Source organism: Sinohyriopsis cumingii, chromosome 4 (genome assembly GCF_028554795.1).
Source record: "Sinohyriopsis cumingii isolate HCF-2022 chromosome 4, ASM2855479v2, whole genome shotgun sequence".
Classification (NCBI taxonomy): domain Eukaryota; kingdom Metazoa; phylum Mollusca; class Bivalvia; order Unionida; family Unionidae; genus Sinohyriopsis; species Sinohyriopsis cumingii.
The window spans coordinates 3,547,388-3,568,587 of record NC_142964.1 but is presented as its reverse complement, the minus strand read 5'-3'; the positions used below and the strand labels follow the sequence as shown (position 1 = coordinate 3,568,587).

General features: G+C 34.6%; 1 protein-coding gene across 2 annotated transcripts in view; it reads left to right on the top strand.

The window, feature by feature from the left end:
- LOC149800544 (repulsive guidance molecule A-like) overlaps nt 1–17,204 on the top strand; it is a 47,102-nt gene extending 29,898 nt beyond the window's left edge. The window contains exons 2-4 of one of the 2 annotated variants that reach the window (XM_089954482.1): nt 3,041–3,240; nt 4,208–4,683; nt 13,874–17,204. In XM_089954482.1, coding sequence (XP_089810608.1) covers nt 3,041–3,240; nt 4,208–4,683; nt 13,874–14,560 — 1,363 coding nt within the window. In that variant the 3' untranslated portion in view covers nt 14,561–17,204. Of the gene's footprint in view, nt 1–2,819; nt 3,241–4,207; nt 4,684–13,873 lie in introns of those variants that run through there. The other variant, XM_089954481.1, reaches the window with a different exon arrangement.
- The last annotated feature ends 3,996 nt before the right edge of the window (nt 17,205–21,200 follow it).

Genomic DNA, 21,200 nt, shown 5'->3' with positions numbered 1-21,200 from the left:
CAGTAGATAGACAGATAGATAGATAGATACAAAGATAGATAGATAGATAGATAGATAGACAGTAGATAGACAGATAGATAGATAGACAGATAGATAGATAGATACAAAGACAGATAGACAGATAGATAGATAGACAGTAGATAGACAGATAGATAGATAGACAGATAGATAGATAGACAGTAGATAGACAGATAGATAGATAGACAGATAGATAGATAGATAGATAGATAGACAGATAGACAGACAGATAGACAGATACATAGATAGATAAACAGTAGATAGATAGATAGACAGTAGATAGACAGATAGATAGATAGATACAAAGACAGATAGACAGTAGATAGATACAAAGACAGATAGAATAGGCCTGATGCTGATGTTCCAGATAAGTTCAGTGAGATTTATATTTTTAAAATTATGACTTTGTAATAATAAGCATTTGACTGCTTTTTTGCCTTTACTTTTCTTTTATGTCAATCGAAGATACATCAGTCTTCTTGGTATTAAATAGTCAAGACTATGCTGGTGGCGGTTAAAATGTCGCTTTCCGACTTCGCAAAATCCGATAATTAGCTATTAAACAAAATTAGTTTATATTAATGATTTTGAACTCGTTAAAATACTTTAAAAATCAAATTAAAATTAGAAGCTTTTTTAAAAAAAGTCTGTATTTCATTTTGTATGGCACTTTGAGTCTCAGAAAACACACATTTGAAGCACAAGGAGTCAAATCGTTTGCATTTCAAAAGACTTCTGACGCGAGAAGCGGTATTTATAATAAAAACCGCCACCATGACTTTTAATAGTTTGGTGGGGATTAATTAGATGATAAGCTAATAATTATATCCCACATATGAACTAATCTAAATGCGCATTGATACCAAAGTTGAGAGAAATTCAAGTCTGTTAATTGACGTAGCGACAACTCGCATTCAGATGCAAACTATCGGAGATCCGATACGCGATCAAAATGGGCCACTCACCTCTCGTATTGCAAGACATGCGCCAGACATTGTACGTAATAACTCCATTACCACTTGTTTTATTGTTGTTGTTGTTGTTATAGTTGTTTTTTTTGTGGGGGATCCTATCTGACGGAGCTCTCATGTATTGGCAGTTTTCACTACATAGCATGTAGAAATTTAAATGTTTATCGGTTTCCTCTTTTCGATTAAATTTTCAGCATACATACTAACAGCGGTGCTGGTAAAACATCTTAATGAAATTTTACAGGAAACATCTTGACTTTAACGACGTTAATATAAAAAAAACGAGCATGAAATTCAGTTGTCGACTGTACGGCCTATATTAATAATTCCAGTGCGTGGAAAGGTGACAGAATCATAGTAGATGCACTTCGTCAGAGGGGACGAAACATAAATGTTGCCCACTCAGTTTTGTTGCTACCCTGCATGAACGAAACTCTAACCGTTATAAACATTATCTCATACGCCATGAAAATTATAACAGTCACACCTATCTTTGCTAGAACGGTATTTGTCACAAAAGCATATTACGAATAAATTAACTCTCTCTCTCTCTCTCTCTCTCTCTCTCTCTCTCTCTCTCTCTCAACCTCACACTGAATGCATTTTCCATACATATAGTTTTCTCTCCCACCTCTCTCGTTTTTAACATAGATATAATTTTTAATGCATATATTATTTAAAAAACATGATTTCTCAAACACCATTCTTGATAGTGCCGAAATACATGTTAGCAGATCTATCTAGAAAGAAAAAAATATGTATGCAGACTATTATAAAAAACAATGAAGCACGTGTGAGATAAGAAATGTCTATACTTCTAAGCTGTGGAAAGGTTAATCAGTGCCTGATAGATTTAGCTGTAATTTTTTCAATACTATCATCAACATTATCGTTTACAGTCATCTCACATAACCATATACATGCGTTTTTAACGGGCACCGAACTGCCCATAGCATAAACCCGGATATGCCGGTCGGCACTTTGCAAAGACATATCATAATTTTATGCTGTCCATATCTGGGCGCTTATTATACACGAAACCATGAAACACGCAACATATTGTATTTAACTTGATTTTAAGTCGTTAAGGTTAATGTTAATATAGCATGCTGAAGAAGAATTTTAGCATAAATTAATTTGTATTTAGAATGTTAATTATGTACATGTGTAATTGTGAGCCAAACATCATTTTGTTATTTCTGAACTTATTTCTTTTGTTCAAATTAAAGTGTCATGTGCATAGTTGCCTCCCTTATACCACGGTATTTTCGCCTCTGCCTGAAACAAGAGATGCAGACAGACTTATTCCTGTACAGTTCTCATAAATGGTTTATTTGTTCTTTTCTATTTTTTTAAAAAAAATTATTTTCAGTTCAATTTATTTAAATAATGAGGATACGATGCTTGCATCAAAGTATACCAATTAAGGTGTTGGTATAGAAAGTGTCAATAGCAAATTAATTCGTCCATTATAAGAAAGAATTCAACACCTGCAGAATTGTGAGTAGATAGGATCCGCCTGCAACTATTGTATACATCTTATACAATTATATTAATTGTCCGCTTGACTTTGATTGACAGCTTATTGAAAGAATACAATCGCTAATTGAACGGCTTTCCTATAGCTTAATTACCAGTGTAAAGAACTTCTATCAGCCATCCAATCAACGTCGAATCCGCCATGTTTGTTTGTACTCCATTCTGACAGCTGCTATTGATACTTGATATTGACTTCTTATCTCGAACCAATCAAAAGTAAGCATACCGGTCAAAGGTGTCAGTTTTCTAAATAAGCACCGCCTCTTGACCTGTTTTTGTAGACTGATTCTCTACCATAGGGTTGAACGATTCAGTTTGCAATTGTGGTGCGCTCGAACAGCTGAATGTGTATTGCATGATATTTGAGGCTATTTATAACAAACTGGGAGCAATATTTCCATCTAAATTGCATTTGAATTATGTGGCAACAGAAGGGATTGTGTACTTCGAAGCAAAATGGAGTAGGATTTGGAATGTTTGATGGCTAATGGGCCAGCTTTTTCTCTCAACAGCCTTTCCGAGACGACGTCCAAGCCGCTCCGGTTATCGTACTCCAGCAGTTCTTGTGACCGGGCCCACGGGGGCTCTGAAGACGCACCCGCACCCCTTAGCAGATGGCGGGGTATGGGGCCCCGGCCGCTATTTAGCTATTCTGCCATTCCCAGTCGTCCCTTGGTGATTCTTCTGATCATTACGTTATTCACATGTACAGGTGAGTGGTGGTATAGAAGGGGCTTTAGTTCGACAAGACAATTGTGTGTTATGGCACCAGTACAATAAGTAGGGCAGCACAGTCAGTGGGGTCATCTGTCTTTCTTGCATTAGTATTTATTGTTCAAGCAAAAATAGCAATTATAGTGATATTATATTAAATCCACGATTAAATAGTGCTTTGGCGAACCCGCAATGGAGGAAATTCGTTCTGACGTCCGTATGCTTGTACCCACATCTTAGACCTAGTTTACCCTCTTTGTTTATAACACGTAAACGAATTAATAAGAGAAAAAAATGCTATATATTATTATTGCTTGATGCTAAATCGATATGCTCATTTCAGGTCATTAAACATATATAATTGCAACACATTTGTGCACGATCGAAATGTTTACGGTTTTAGTTTTTAAATTCTGATACACAGTTTATTATTAGTAGTGTGATTGTAGTAGTATTATTAACATTCACATCTCTTGTTTAGGAATAAATCTTTTGGGTGGCAATGCTGGTGTTAATTGGGGTTTTCCTTTGTGCTTCAAAATTATTTTGCTATATTGTCTTGTATTAAACGCACCACTCTCTCTCTCTCTCTCTCTCTCTCTCTCTCTCTCTCTCTCTCTATATATATATATATATATATATATACTAGTAGCATTGGAATATCATGTTTATTTTTCATCAGAAGCCTTATTTTATTAATTGTGCAGTAAATTGCATGAAAGATTTCCAATGTTCATCTCGAAATATCAATTTACCAATCATCTAAACATCATTTATGCTGAAAATTTTATATTATGTATTTATAAATGTATAACCTCAATTTTGTTGTGATGTCAAGAAACAATTTGTGCTAAAATATACACCATTTATCGTCTATTAAGTGTAAAAATTGCACATTGATATATGTCTTGCCATCTGCTTTTCTCATCATTTGGCCTGTAAATTTTCTCTTTTTCTCTTTTCAGCAACTGGTTGTAGCTTTGATGTATGTTGGCAGATGTACGAGGCTGCTAAAGAACATTATCAGTTTTCAACACCAAGCAACGAGAAAAGTACAGCTTGTGTGCCGCTCCGAACTTATTATAATTGTTTGAAATCAGCAACAAACTGCAGAGGGAATATTAAGTATCACAGTATTTCTAATGTTATAGAAAATCAAATGAAAGGAAGCAGCTGTTCAGCAAATGGACCAGTATATGATCCTAGTGACGACCAAAATCCACCAAGGGTACATATGCCTGATGCTGTGTGTTCTTTCAATGGCCAGAAGAAATTTCGTCACTGTGGGCTTTTTGGGGACCCTCATTTGAGGACGTTTAACAATATGTTTCAAACATGCAAAGTGCAAGGGGCTTGGCCCCTAGTTAACAATGAATATTTGACTGTGATGGTGACTAATGATCCAGTATCTCACACTGGTGGTCCTACTGCAACAAGCAAGGTAAGATCACGTGTTACCATGACAACAGTTTTTATCCTTTATGCCTCTGTTACAACATTTACTTTTAAAACTTTGTTCACAGAAATGTCTTATTATACATAATTAGAACCTCAATGTATCTTAAAATGGCACGGCAACTTTCAGATTTTAACAACCATTAGAATATTTTTTTTATTTTTATATGAAAGATTTCTATTTTAAAAAAATCATTCTATTACCTGGTACCCTACGTGAGTTTTAAAGAAACTAGAATGTAAACCAACTTAATTTGTGAGTAATATTTGTTCCCGTCATTGGTATTGAGAAAATATCACGTTGAACAGATAAATATTATCACGAGTTTAAGATTCGCGGTGTTACGATTTTGAATATGTAAAGATAATACGTATCACGTGTGTTGATTTATTTCAGCAATCTCCACGTATCTGATAATGTTTCAAGCCAGGTGTTGAACACGTGTCTTATCCCCGTCGTGAGCCCCCGAACCTTCAACACCAAAAAGTGTAGAGATATTTCCAACTCGGCTGTTGTCGTAAATTTACTAAACTTCCAACCATGTCCTTTTCAAATATATTTAGACAACCGGGACTATTCCCCGACCAAAATGAGAAAAAAGTGCCCTCAATTTTTTTAAAAAATACACAATTACGAATGGTTTAAAAATTTGATGTTCCAGCGGGGTTGACCTACTTTGGCTTTGTAACTTGACTTGCTTGACCTTTTTGATAGCCCAATCCAGTACAATTCTCCATTGACAATCATGGCAAGTTGCAAAATAGCTTTCAGCACATAAAAAAACCTTTATTACTTTTTTAATATAGTGCTAAAATTGATTTGGAAATTGCTTTAATTTTATGAAATTCGAATGTTGTTACTACAGCTCCAATCACCTTTGACCACTGTGAACCACGACCCACACAACATCAATATGGCGGCGGGTTATGAGTAGATAAAACGATAAGCATATTATCTGTGCGAACGTGATCAACAAAGATGGGTTGAAAATCAATAAAAGAGACATAAACATTTATTGAATCAGAGCATAATCACGACTTTAAAAACAAATCATAACACTGAGAGCACGATATCTTGTGAGTTGTGACCCACATTTGTGAGGTGTGAAGTGAAAGGGGTCAAGTGAAGTACATGTATGGAATATGCTGTATGATATAGTTGTTACCCCCAGAGAGGGGATCTATTTTTAATTTATTTACGGAGGGCATTTTTCTTTCGAACCAGGATATTTTGCTTTTTTTTGACATCAGGAGACTATTTATTTCAACTAATATCATGGATATAATTAGCCAGATTTTTTCTTCTGTTACAAGCACAAATATATTTTTGATTTTTTGAAGGAATTTGGGGGATAATGCGTATCCCAAAGTGTCATCAGTAGAGGCTTGTGGAGCCGATTTATCAGACTAAAAGCAACCCCACATAGCAAGGAAAAGGTTTCTGAAAGTTTTAATGTTCATGATAAATTGGAGTTTAATTTTTAAGATAAATGATGTAACTGTAAATTATGTGTAATAATTATTTCAGTTTATTTAATGTAAATTTTCTTCTGCTCTTTAAATCTTTTACAGTTCATATATATATATATATATATATATATATATATATATATATATATATATATATATATATATATACAAAGAAAGAAACCCCCGTTTTGATAAATTTGGATTTATTTATTCATTTATACTTATTATAGAGAATTTGTATAAAAATGTTATCATGTTCAAAATTGATATGTGACAAATTTACTGGCAAGAAATTATGACCAATTATTACGAGCAATCTAATGGCAAATAACACAGCAAACAAGTTGGCAATTTACATTATGTACTTGAATAATTATCACAAAATTTTAAATAGAGAATATTTGAAAACATCCCTGGGAAAACCATAACTGATAGAAGTGCCTTGGATTAATGGCACTATAGCCAGGAGAACTAGAATGAGAAATTTGTTGATTTTGTTTTGAGGGTGGGTGGCAAAACGTATCAAATTGTGGAGACAGGCTGGTGAGACTTAGGAAAAGAAATATATGGTTGCGACCAAAAAGATTGGGAACAAATGGGATAGCAGCTTCAAGTTTTGATATTAATTCATGTTGTAGTACTGTGGATGTCACAATTACAGAAAATACCCAATATGCTCAGTAATAGAACCCACACCTACTACCTCTTGGATTTAACTGGATTAAAATACAATGTCATTATCTCTGTACCTTTTGGGTAAAAATGTTGTATTATATTGAAGACTTTTTTAAGTCACTACTCTCCTCACTTAGCTTGCTTGTCCCCTTAAAATTTGAGTTCTGTGTATATTAGCTAGTGATGCATTATCATGTCAGTTGAACAAGGGACAGCTCATTATTATTCAGTAGTGTTGCACCAAGGATCCCAAAAGCAGGAAACACTTTCTCCATCCACTACATTTGGGGAACACTACATTTTGAAGTGACAGGGAAAACTTCTGACTAGTACTAATCACACTGCTAATTAGATAATCTAATTTATCTTGATAAATTTACCACTTTTCTGTAAACACTATCCTTTCATATTTACTATAGTATTTGCTTCTGTTTGTTTGTACCCCTTAATACCAGTTTTAAAAATAAAACTCCTCAAGGATATGAAAAAAATGCACAAAAGCTTAAGTCATTTCATTGAATATAATTTCTAACCTAACTGTTGCCATGGGATCCCTAAAACAGTTGAATACTGGCAGTTCAATGCAAATTGAAGCTCACAATGCAAGCAAGCAGTCAAGACTGTTCGTTGTCCATTTCTGGTCTCGAGAATAGTGCTTTTCAGTAAAAACTGTGCTGTCTGCATTCCATATGTTCACTATCAGGTTGTAATATTCCCTAAAACAAATTGAACAAATAAATTGGAGTAACTCTTGAAGATGTGTGTAGAAATGTAAGTCCAAAATTTAGAGACTTGTTGAGATTTGTAAAGATGGTGAACTACATCATATCTGTTGCTTGAAAATATAGTCTGGTCTAAGTAAATATGGCAAGTGTGATGTTAAAGAAACTTCCATTTGATTCAGAATGCCAACATTTGGACAGTGTTTGGGACTCCCTGGAAAAACTCTGGTTAGAAACTATAAATCAGTAAATGAAATGACTAAGTTCTGTGGCATTTTTTATTTCCTTGATGTCTATTGTTTTCAAATTGGTATGGGGGTGGGGTTTACAAATAAGATGCTTTGAGAACACTATATGTAAGTTTCCATTTTGGATCTTTCTTAAACTCTAATTTTCATGTTTTATCCATGTGCATTCTATGCTTTTCCCATTTTCTGGATTCCTTTGAAATTAATAATTCATTGATTAAATGACCAGTTATGTATTGGAATAAATATGGTCCCTTTTGTATACAATTCAGCCTGAAATTTGTTAAAATACAGGTTTGCCAGAGGTGTGCCTTGATGCATGTTATACTAGTGACTGTTGTAGACTACATTGCAAGACTAGTGACTGTTGTAGACTACATTGCAAGACTAGTGACTGTTGTAGACTACATTGCAAGTTGGCAGATTACCGTACATCATTAATATTTTAATTGCCAGAAATGATGTTTAATGAGACATGTGCTTTTGTCTGTGTGATTATTTACATTAATTGGCAGTCCACTGCCAGCTTTGCTAGCCAAGAGTCATCAGAAACAGCATCCATTGGATTCAGCAGAAAAACCAATCCACTAAAATACCTTGCTAGGAGTAAGCACAGTGGCCGCGACACACAATGATGAATTCTATGTGCAAGTTCCTCCAGTTTAAACATTTCATGATTCTAATTTTTTTACTCAGTGTCTTTGATCATTGTGAAAATTGCAATATTGAATACCCAACAGGTTACATAATAAGCTCTTGTCACTTAATTGACTTTGCTTGCTGTCAGTGTTGTTTATTCAAAACAATGTTTCTGCTAGCAAAAGATGCCCAGGGTTGATGTGCAAAACAGTGGACTGATGCTCTTTTGGTTGACAAAGATGTTGGTGGGGCAACAGTATTGAAAATTATGAATGATTGATCAGAAAAATAAAATGACCAAACATTTACTTTAAATTTTCTGCAATTATTTGTAGTGATTAATGTTATTTATTATTAAAAAAACATGACTAGTTTAAAATAAAGTAGGTTTTGTTTTTAGAAAAGTAACATTTTAATAACTGACAGCAGCAGTCACCTCTGGAAAAGGTAAATCGTATTCATACACGTGACCTCGAGATACAAGTTCGTCTTTGAAAATAGTTTTTGAATACCAACAAATACCTTATAATAATTTTTTAGGAGAGATAGTTTTGTGTGCTATTCAACTAAAACAGAAAATATATGTATATAATTTTTCTCTCCAAACGTTATGCTCGATAATGTATCATGCTCGATTTAATCCATCCAATAAATTAAATCATCTTTGATTCTTGCACAACCAAAAATAACCACTATTCTTTGTTTTGTATATTGTGTGAAAACACTGATTTCACTATAAATTAACAGCAGATATGACTGTAACAGAGGAATAGCTCTCTATCTGTGCCAGCTTGTATAACTAGACTTAGAGACAGCTAGTCATACTTGAAACAATATCCGGATTAACCAGTTACTCAACGTGCCAAGTCCAAAAGATAGCTTCTGTGAAGGATTGTTATCAGGAGGGAATGAAATGAAGTTTAATGTAGCTATTGGTAGTAAAACATTAACCTAAACTAGGAATTTCTTCATAGACAAGTTTTGTAAATATTTAATGATCCCTGACCTAAATGATAGGAAATTTTTCTAATATTGCCTCGAAATTATTTTTGCTTTTCTAGAGCTAGTTTTAATTTAAATTTTTATAATGTAGATAAAAATATCAAACTATACTTTTCATACTGGCACAAAAGAAAATTTATGGTCAGGACACCTTTTTATCTTTATCTAGAGATTTAAAAAAAAATAAAATGATGAAAAGGATTTTTTTCTCAACTATTCAGAGCAAGATTATTTTGTTTTAAGCTATTTAGAGGTGAGGGATGTTGCTCTCCAATCACATACACAGTTGAAGTTGACTTATTGATAATTTTTATATGCTGTGCCCATTTGATTTGAGTAAATTGAGTACATATGAGATAAAAAGTGTTGATACATGGATTCATAAGATAATGTTTTATCTAAACACTGCCTTCCTCATGAGGTGCTGGAGTGGCTCAGTGGTTAGCGTGCCAGGCTCATGACCAAAAGGGTGTGGGTTTGAATCATACTTTCCTCGTATGAAAGTTTGAATGTTCATAGTTGTCAATATGCTCCAGTGGTCACTTAAAGAAGGGAGGAATCATTATTTGGTAAGAAAACATCTGGCCAGTAACAACAAAAAGAAGGTGACTGTCATTTACATGACTTTTATAAAGGAAATTTGCCAGGAGGAAATTTGTATGGCAGTTATGACCTTATGAGCACTATATAAAGGTGACCATCAGGGCAGGTTTGTCTCTATGTGAATAAAAGCTTTCAGTTAATATAGCTTTCTTTTGCTTAATGCAGTCCATGTGCCAGCAACATGGCAAGTCGCAAATATGCTGGTTAACCATAATAGACAAGCAACTTTATCATTACCTTTATATGAAGGAAAAATATTGTCTGGCACAAAATATGGAAAATATCTCAACAGATTTAGATATATTACCAGCATTGATGAACCAATCATTGATCTTAAGATTTTAACCAATGCCTAATACTGACATCATGCCAATAACCAATGCCCAATATTGAAATCATGCCAATAACCAATGCCCAATATTGACATCATGCCAATAACCAATGCCCAGTACTGACATCATGCCAATAACCAATGCCCAATACTGACATTATGCTAGTAACGCAGTGTCTGTACTACTCAAGATGGAATCTGATATGCAGGTGTATTGTTACAAGTCTATGCTATACATAACAGTATCATATGCTGATCATCTCGTCTGGAGGGTTTTATGTCTATGGTTGGTTGTGTTAGTTTTGAGAAGAGTAATTTTTAAGGACGTTACGGGTGCTTAATACAGCGCCCAGATCAGTGGTGGTAAATACATCATACAATTCCAGGGTGCCTTATCTTGCCAGTCAGTGGTGCTAAATACATCATGCAATTAATGGGTTCCTAATTTATCATGTAATTCAAGGGTGCCTAATACATGATACAATTCAAGGGTGCCTAAATACATCATGCAGGGTACCTAAATACATCATAAATTTTAATGGTGCCTAATCATGTAATTCAGGGGTGCTATTACATCATACAGACGTAATTTTTGAGACACAATGTTGTTGAGATTTTTTACACCAAAATTTTGCTGCTTGTCAGGTCCAGATTTTTTGTCAAAAAAGACTTTGGACATTTTGGCCTAAGATCTAAAGCAGACCAGTCTGAAAAGGACAGTGACCCTTTGCAGAAAGTAGGATAAGTTTGAGCTTTGGAGTAAAGAGTGGCCAGGACATGAAAATGATGGGTCCAAAAAGCTTTTAAAAAGACCAAAAAGTCCAGTTTTTACTCTTCTAAATATGTGAGGGTGAAACAACCAATCTAAACTGTCTTTAACACAACTAGGCATCTAGTGAAATGAAAATCTCTTGGAAAGATGTATTTGGATGTATTCAGAAATAACCATCAAAAAGCACCTCCTACTCTCGATTCAGTCAAAAAAGACAAATCTCCAGGGGTTACCGAGTTAAACAAACTTCAGAAATTTCTTTTCAAATACACAGATGTGGTATTGTTATTGTAACAACTTTACGTTTTACAGTATGTAACAGAACATGTAACAGAACATGTAACAGAACATGTAACAGAACATGAAACCAACAATTTACATCAAATCAGCAAATAATTTATTTCCAACAATACAAATTTAAATCTAGGAGACACTTAAACTGTTGTGAATTAAACCCCAAATAATCCTAATTGTTCTATCACTGGTCCAAAAATATATAATGTTCTGAATGAATTCCAATAATCTTGAAATGACTTATTGTAACATTGGTGCAACATATGCGTTCCCACTCTAAAGTAGTGTGTGTTACTACAGAAGTCAGCAAGCAGTTTATTAAGTCGGGTGAATATTTTAAAAAGTTCCTCTTGAATTATATCAGATGTCAAAAACACAGCTGCAAACTCTGATTATGGATTCCCACAGACTGATGTGGAACAGGAATGAATCATTTATCAAATCCCAATTTATATACAGTTTCACTTTACCTTGATGTGAATCATTCCAACAGAAAATTCCAGTCTAATTGTAAACAACAATGGACATAGAATGTTCAGAACTCAAATGCTCTGTAAACATTTATTTATAACTTTCAGTTGTTGACAAAAGTTGGCAACTGAACTGGTGGCCTAGTGGTTTGAATGTCCGCTTCAGATGCGGGAGGTTGTGGGTTCAGACATTGGGCGAGTCATACCAAAGACATGGTACTAATAGCTGCATCGCTTGGCGTTTAGCATTAAGAGGTTAGTGTTAGGACTGGTTGGTCTGGTGTTTGGATAATGTGACTGAGTGGAACATCATGTTCCATGTCTGCAGCATGATGCCTAAGTGGTAGACATCACTATAAACTGCCACACTACAGACATCATAGTGATATGACTGAAAAATTGTTAAGCTACATTAAAAATCCAAATCACATCACAGTTAGCCATGTAAACACTCTGCTTACAATTTGAAGTCTTCAAGTTTTTCAAGAATGATGTGTGATTTTGAAATTCTGTTACTCTATTAAAAATTCTGTTCAAATTTGGTCAGTTTACTTGTACTTACACTTTTTGTCCAGCCTGCCCTGGTAAAAGGAGAGCATGGCTGCCATTTTGGCCGCCTTATATGTGATTCATCATCATTTGTATTTTGGCTCATACATCAATCCAGACAATTGATTAACACGGCAGAATAAAAGGTGGATGCAACAAAAAGAGTTTCTTGTTGGTTGACTACTTTTGTGTAGCTTTTAATTGTCATATATTTCCTAATATATAATTGCCTTATATTTTCTAAACCCCTCATAGATTCTCATCTTACTTGGTATAAGTCATTTTTATTTTCTTATATTTCTTAAAATGTTAATGGATTTTGTTAATTCAAGGCATGAATTATTACCTAGATGATTCAGTTAGCAACACCAACCACTCCGGTGACCTAGTGGTTAGAGTATACGCTTCAGCTGCAGAAAATCGTGGGTTTGATCCCTGGATAAGTCATACCAAAAAACTTACAAAAATGGTGTTCTTACAGCTGCCTCGCTAGGTGCTCAGCATTAAGAGGTTAGATAGGACTGGTCGGCCTGGTGTCAAGATAACGTGACTGGATGGGACATCATGCTACATGTCTGTGGCATGATGCCCCACTGCTTGACATCACTATAAACTGCCACACTGCAGACATCTTAGCGATATGACTGAATTGTTTTTAAAGCTACATTAAAAATCTAAATCACACACACATTCAGCAACACCATAGTTTTTTGCCATTGTCATTGGGTCAGGGTCACAGAAAATGTACATGGTTTCTATAACATTTTTGATTTCCTAAACCTTTGGATTTTGTTCATATTTGGGATGAATCATTTAGAAGCTAAGGCAGTTAATTCTGATCCTCGACCTTTTGACCTTGGACTTGGCTTTTATAGTCACACATCAGTGCCTAGATTGTGGGCTTGTCATGCAAACCTTTTTTGAACTATCTAATAAATTTTATAGTTTTAACTGACTTTTATGGAAATTGCACCAGTGATTTAGGATGCAGGAACTATCTTGAGATTCAGAAAACTGTCTTCAGCTTTTCCTTAATCAAGAGTTCTTATGAACCTAATCTGTTCATTTTTGTTAATTTGATCAGAACTTACAACTGACAAGTGAAATCCCCAAATGTGCTAGTAAAGAAACAAAATGTGACATTGTTCATTAATTAGAGATTTTTGACAATGTTTATAAATAAATGTAATTTCTCACAATATAGCTAATCGTTATTATTATGTTTTTATGAAACCATTTTATTTTAATAATTTTGCCAGACATGATTTTGAGACAATTTTACATTTCTTTGCACTAGTTAAAAGACTTAATAATAATAATAATAGTTTTAAAAGATGTACTTTATGCAATTTTTTTCAAAAGTAATTTTATTTGATGTCAAGTCTTCCATTTCTATTGCAGCTAACAGTTTTGATTAAACAGAACAAGGAGTGCTTTGATGAAAAATTTTTGATGTATCAAGCCCAGACAGACTCTTTACCTGGTGCTTTCCAAGATGGTGAAACTGCCTATGGAAAATCGGACAGTGTTGAACTTATCGAGAAGGTTCCAGGTGAACATATTGAAATACACATAAGGTATATAGACACCATCATTTGGGTGCGTCAAATTGGAAGTTACTTCACATTTGCTATTAGCATACCTGAAGAAATTCTTAATTCTTCGTCATCAGCTTCAGAAGAAAACTTGGATTTGTGTGTTCATGGGTGTCCACAAAGGGAGTTAATCAATTATCAAAAATTCCTGGCATTAAAGGAACGGGAGATAAATTCATATGTGATGCCCCGAGATGAGGCATTAAAAGTGTGCAAAGAAGAGAATTTAACAGATTTCTACCTGGATTCTTGTGTATTCGATCTGATGACAACAGGAAATAGGAATTTCACAGTTGCTGCTCTTGCAGCATTACAAGACCTTTTGAAACTCACACCCGATATTGCCAAGACTGAAAAACAAAGGAATGATATAGATATTTATGATAAATTATACAGTAGTTCAACATCCATGAGGACCACAGATATGCATTCATTTAGGAATATTTTATTGACAGTGATGGTTTGTATTTTTGCCCGTTTACAGATGGTATAGCAAACATCTACAGGTGCATTTACATATCCTGAAAATTGCCAAAGAAAGAATCCCAAAAATTGTCTGCATCTGTAAATGCATCTGTTGTATAACCATAAATGGATTGAAATTTACATACCTTGTTTCTTTGTGTATTACACACCCAGCTGCGGACAGCATTGACACTCTCCCATAATAGGCCAAAAATCAGTGTCTAAGCTGTTCATTAAACATACGATTTGAAGTGTTCAGTATAGACATTTAATACAGTGGCAAGTCTGGGCTTGAAAATTAATATGGTTAATTGGTGTCCTGGGTATTTCATTTCAGCTGAATAAAAGCTAATCCTCAGATGTCTGAAACGACTCCTAAAAAGTATTGTAATCCATGAGGAAGTTGAAATTGAGAAACTCTTATTTTAATACTTCCAGAAATCTGCACATTTAGCATGTAATCTAAGCTTAATCTGTGTTGAGCAACAATTAGGTGCCCCTCTTGGTCAAGTGGTCTTTGGTGCTTGCCTGTATAGATCACTCGTAACTTTGTCCATGTTGGTTTGTCTTGGATTGATCAATGTTTGTGAGAAAGCTTGCCAATATAACCTATCATGTGTTGAAAAATAGCATTGAACCCCCAGAAAAAAACGTAAAATATTAGTCTTTTCCGAGTGTCAGCTAAGACCAATCATATTCTATTGGAATTTGCCAAATTTCCCATCAAGGACTGGTCAGGATTTGGTTTGGAACTGCCAGATTCAAATTTCTTAAAAATTGTGCAGAAAAAAGTAACTGAATGCTAACAAAATTGCACACATTTTATGATTTCAAGCCTTACTTTCATTTTTTTAAAAAAATGTCTTTTCATATGGGGCAGGGAGCATTACGCTTTAAATTTACAGTTCTCCAAAGACCATGAATCGGATGTATGGACGTTTTTATGCCCAGCAGAAGAATTACACTGTTCGCAGTTGAGTTTGCATTACATGCTGGTCAATATGGTATTAACTTCCAGTTGCCAATATTTTTATCCTTGTGGAAAATAATGTGTCACTCTTATAGAGTACTTGCTTACACATTGCTATTAATACATACATTTTTATACATTTATATATATTGCTGTACATACTCCAAGAATACACTCTTAAAGTAGTACTTACATTGATACATTGTGTTGTCTTAGAATGCACTGACCAGTATTTTCCTTCTGACATTTTAAGAATATTCAGTTATCAAAACTTTATAAAAAAGTAGTTATAACTTTTCTTGATATTCACAAGATCTCGATCTCTCTCTCTTCTCTGTCTCTCTCTTCTCTCTCTCTCTCTCTCTCTCCCATGTAGAACTAAGATTTGGCTGTACAAGATCTTCACCAACTGAGTAAAATAACTTTGTTTCCTTTAATGATACAACAATACTTGAAAAGTGATTTAATGGTTGATGAGATGAGGTCAATAAATACATCATTTTGATGAAATGATGTCATCTTTTGTTCAAACAATAACAGTTTCATTGATGAATTGGGACACACCTACATAAGTGTAAACATATTATATCATGATGTTTGATCATTTACTTCTAAACTTACGATAGAATTTTGGCGAATGACTGATGACTGGTAAATTTTGAAATAACGAGAAGTGTTAGTGTAGTTTTGCTTCTACACATATTGATCCAGGCACCATCCCTTGGTATCACTGATCAATAAAGCACTTTACCAAACCATAGAATTCAGAAATCTTACCCAACCATGTAAGAACATGGTTGAACAAGACTAACTCCCTCTCAACACACACACACAGTTTCCCCAAAGAACATGTTTACACTTTGTCTCTGTATTACATGTAAAGTAATTAATTTATACTAGTTAGCTACTTCCACTTGGGTGGCAGTCTCGTATTACTGTTTTCTTCCTATATTGATTTTGCATTTACCTTGTATTGTGCAGTCTTAAATATTAACATGCTTTTTCCCCTTTTTATCCATTGGCGACTACTGTAAGGTTTGACATGCCTACTAAATGTTATGAAATAACCAAACTTGGTTAGGGACCATCCATTTTGTACATACACATGGAGGTTTTTTTCATTATCCAAATGCATACGCTTGCACATGGGAGGAGTCTGCTGATAATGTGCATACACATAGGAAAACGGGGGGTAAAACCTTGATAATAATTTGTCTAATATGTAACCCGTTCGACTGGGTTTAGCCAGCATTTGAATTTTAGCATACACTAGACAAACTTAGAGTTACACAGCATTTTTTCTTTGAGGCAGCCAGACATTCAACATCGCAGGACTATCTGTTTTCTTAAATGCGTTAATATTATTAATCCTTGATCGTTTCTGCATGGATTAAATTTAAATTATAGGCCATTCTATAGAATTGGGGGAACCCCGGGGTGGTGCGACAAGCGTACGTACGAAGGTGGGGGGTTTAAAAAGGTATGCATGTGTACGGGGGGGGGGGGGGTCAAGCTTTGCCAGATTTTTGGGTACGTACTAAATGGATCGCCCCTTACCAATTTTCCTTTGTCCATTTTTAAATAACCATATTGTGATAACCAACAGATTTTAGATTATTACAAGTTTCAGTGTGAACATAATTGCAGAACAAGTGAAAGTTGAACATTTACAATGTACATTTAATAAATTATGACAGATCAATGTCTTGTACACTTTTAAGTTTTTTCATAAATTTTTAGACTTGTGCTGTTGTAATTAATAGAATTCGTCATTCATTGGTCACTTTCAGTGCTTATTAATCAGGTAATTAGGTGGAAATGCTGTTCCATATGATCCAGGCCAATTCACGCTTTAAGCCATTTCAAAAAGGCTCCCTGGGTTCGACATAATGATATGGACAATTTCATCAATTGGTTGGACCATCAGTCTTTTAGCAGAAACTAATGGCTGATTATGAAATTTTAACTAGTTTCCAACACTAGGTTTCATACTTTACACCATGTAAACACTCTTAGACTTGATAAGTAAGAGGCTATTAATGCGTGTGCAATTTGCTGTGTTCATTAAAAGTTTTTTCAGTTAAAAATTGTGCCAATGATCAGCTAAATAGTATATTTACACACGCTCACACAGCTGAAGTTCAACATACACCCTGACGATCTAATTGTAAATGTGCTAAGTAATGGAAAATATTTTAATCTCTTAAGTTGAGAGGGTGTTTTAACCCAATTTAAACTGCAGATGGTTTTATACATGACACTGTTTCTGAAGGAAAATTTGGTACCATGTTCACTTGTGTAAAACAGACATTTAAACTGCAGAAAAGCATTGAACCAGTCGAGTCTTCAGACAATGTGGCTTTTTGAGCATGACCAAGTTTATACATGGTATGATATGTATTGCTGTCAAATATTACCAGATTTGGTCTGATGATGGTATTGGCAAAAAAATGTAGATCGTTTAGTTCATTTTAGTCGGTACATGCTTGTCAGATGTTATTATGAACAGTTTGCAGCCTGTTGACTGCAGGATGAAGAAAAAATAAGCCAAAGATTGCCTTTAAAATTGGTCAGAAATGTGTCAGTGTAGTTTAAAGTACATGAATACAGTCACTGTATATCATAAAAAAGGTTGTCATATCAAAATACAACTGCAGGCTCAAGATAAAATTACTACTGTTTTCTTGAAATTATGCTAGATCAGAAAGAATGGCCTGTGATATTTCTTTCTGTTGACTTTGATCTGGTGGCAAACACTGTAATGGCAGATTTCGGTCTATCCATTTCAAAGCTGTATACACTTATGCACTGACAAAATCAATATTTTCACATGCAATCATATATAAAACCCATCCAGACCAGACTGGGTCTAACAGCAAACTGCAAAGATCCAGATCTGACATTGCATAATGCACTGGTAGATCTGGGTCTATGCAATTTGCTGGGAGTAATCAATAGAACAAGCAGCTTAGACCTTGATCTGCAGGCACATTATACTACAGCAGATCAGGAATTTTGTTGTTTGCAGTTTTATTAATTTTATAAGCAAGTGTATATGGTAGGTACCCATTTCCTTGGCTTTATGTAGTCAATAATGTGCTAAAAGTTCTATTAAAAACCAACCAACCATCAACCAAGCAACTGTCATTTTAGATGGTAGTATTCTTGTGGAAGTAGCTTCTAGTATGCTGTGCATTTGTACAAACTATTACCTATAGTTAAGCTGTAGCTTAAAAACAAAGAGTACTTAGTAATGATGAAACTCATATCGACAGTATTATACTTGGGTTGAGCCTGTCATTGGGACATTTATGTATTGGTGTCATCTTTATAATGATCAAGCTATGGGGATTTGTTAAACTTTACGACAATGACAGTTTGTGGTGGGAAAATGTCTCTTGGACTCTGAACTCTCTCCAAGTACAGCACTGCTATATTATCTACTCGGGAGCTGCATGGTACATTTTAAAGCGTAACGTTTGCTGTTTTGTCCCATAAAGTCCTCAAAGCAGTATAGTTTGTGTGAAATTCTTTTAATTTGTATTCTGTTTGTACTGCCTTTAAACAATGTTCAACATTAAATGTTCCACCACATTTCTGCATTCCTAACACTCATCCTTCTATGGAACATTTAGGGAAATTTTTTAAAAATGATCTTTTTGTGACTATCGCTTTTGAATATTTCCTTTCCGACTCTGTCCGTTACGGTAATTACAAACATACCAACACACACTAAAGTTTAATTACAGCATTATTTGTATATAGCATTATAATGCATGAACAGTATATTTTTAAATACATGAATGGATATATGCTTTAATTATATAGGTGACATTGCAGAACACTTACAGTTTCAACCCTTGGGGTTATTTTGTGAAAAATATGGTACATACTAGCATAAATAGCAGTCTTTGATTGTATTTGCTATTTAAAAAAATTGCAATCAGTCGGGTTCCGTTTGACAAAATTGAGGTAGTTTATTGTACTGTTTAATATTAGACCTTGTTTACAAGTAAGTATAGAGCATGCAGTCAAAATACTGTATATACATGTACTCACTTATAAATGAGTCCAGCTGCAAACTGGAAAGACAAAAATCTGCCATCACATAATGTGCCATCAGATCTGGGTCTGTGCAGTTCGTTAGGAGTAATCAGTAGAACAAACATAGACCTTGATCTGCATGCACATTATGCTATGACAGATATGGGTCTTTGTTGTTTGCAATTGGACTTGACCTATAGGCAAGTATAGACGGTACTCCTGTTCACATAGTAGAAGCAAGGACTGCCAGTCCCATTGTTTGCGGACTCTTAAACCTGGCAAGGGGTGGCACTGGTTCTCTTGATCCTCACATTTTGCATGTGGAGCTCCTTTGTGTCAGGAAACCTTAGGATTTGTTGAACTCCAACATAAAAATGCCTTCAATAGGAAATCTGTCTGTAAATCTGGTTGAAATCTGTCTGTATTCAGGTTGAAGAGGAACTAATGTTTCATTAGAAGGAAACAGAAAATGGAGATTTACAACCCCTTTTTGTGCCAGAACCATTTATTGACCAGAAAAGAAACATTGTCCTAATCTTTTTGTCCATAATTTGTCTCCAAAACAAGGGAATGTCTCAATGAGAAAGATTTATTCAAGTTCCTGGAAGCTTGTCTTGCATTATGTAAGCAAAAGACAGTTGAGATTCTTCTTGTTCATTCATTGCTGACAAAAATTATTGTTTGACAATAATAATGTACACTACTGACCACATGGTAACTTGGAACTGATAGGACATTTCCCCACAGAGAGAAGAAAATTAAAGAGCATTGAAACTGGTTCTTGTTGCATTGAGGCAGAAGGTTGAAAATATTTGAATTAATCACAGATAGAAATGTTTACTCATCCTCAAGTAGTTCTTTCACCTTTGTTGGGTTTTGTTTGATTTTTCATTCCATACTTTAATTGAATATTTGCTAGTTTGAGCTGGAGTTTTCAGACCTACTAGGCGACAGGCGCAAGATTTCAGTTTGCTCTACTCAAGAGCTCTGTACATGAACACAAAAGGTGTCGGAAGAAATGAACAGGCTTGCTCTGACAACATGTTGAAAGTGTTTGTTAGAATCCTTACCATGAATAAGGATTGAGGTTTTTGCCATTATCTGGCTTCTTAAGGATGAGTCAGATTTCCTATTGATTGGAAAAGTGGCTTCTGCAAAGACTGTCCTGGTTTTCATTTCAGCATTGGTTTGGTTATTAGGATCTTCCCAGTGGTTTGTGTAAACAGGCTTACTTAATGAAACATGTCACGAAAAGTGGAAATTAAGAGGTTTAGTGAAACACCAAACTAAAATTGCAAGTTCTATGGCAAATGAATATTTGTTCCAATGACTCTGAAAATACATGCTGTAGCAACGTTGGAATGGCAGATTTGAACATTACTGTTTTTTTTTCTTTACAAGTTTTACCACAGTAATAACTAAACTTGCCATGCCCAGCAAGTCATGAATAATAATGAACTTTATAACGGAATTAAGAGACCATCATCATATATTGAATTTTTCTCTTGTTTTTAAGATTAGAATTGAGAAGGAAATGACCATGTATGGGGCTTACATAATCTCTGACGCATATGTATAATGATCATTAGTTAAAAATTGCAAAGTTTTCAAGTGTTTCTAGTATACAGAGTTGAAGTCTGTCCTGTTTTCAAAC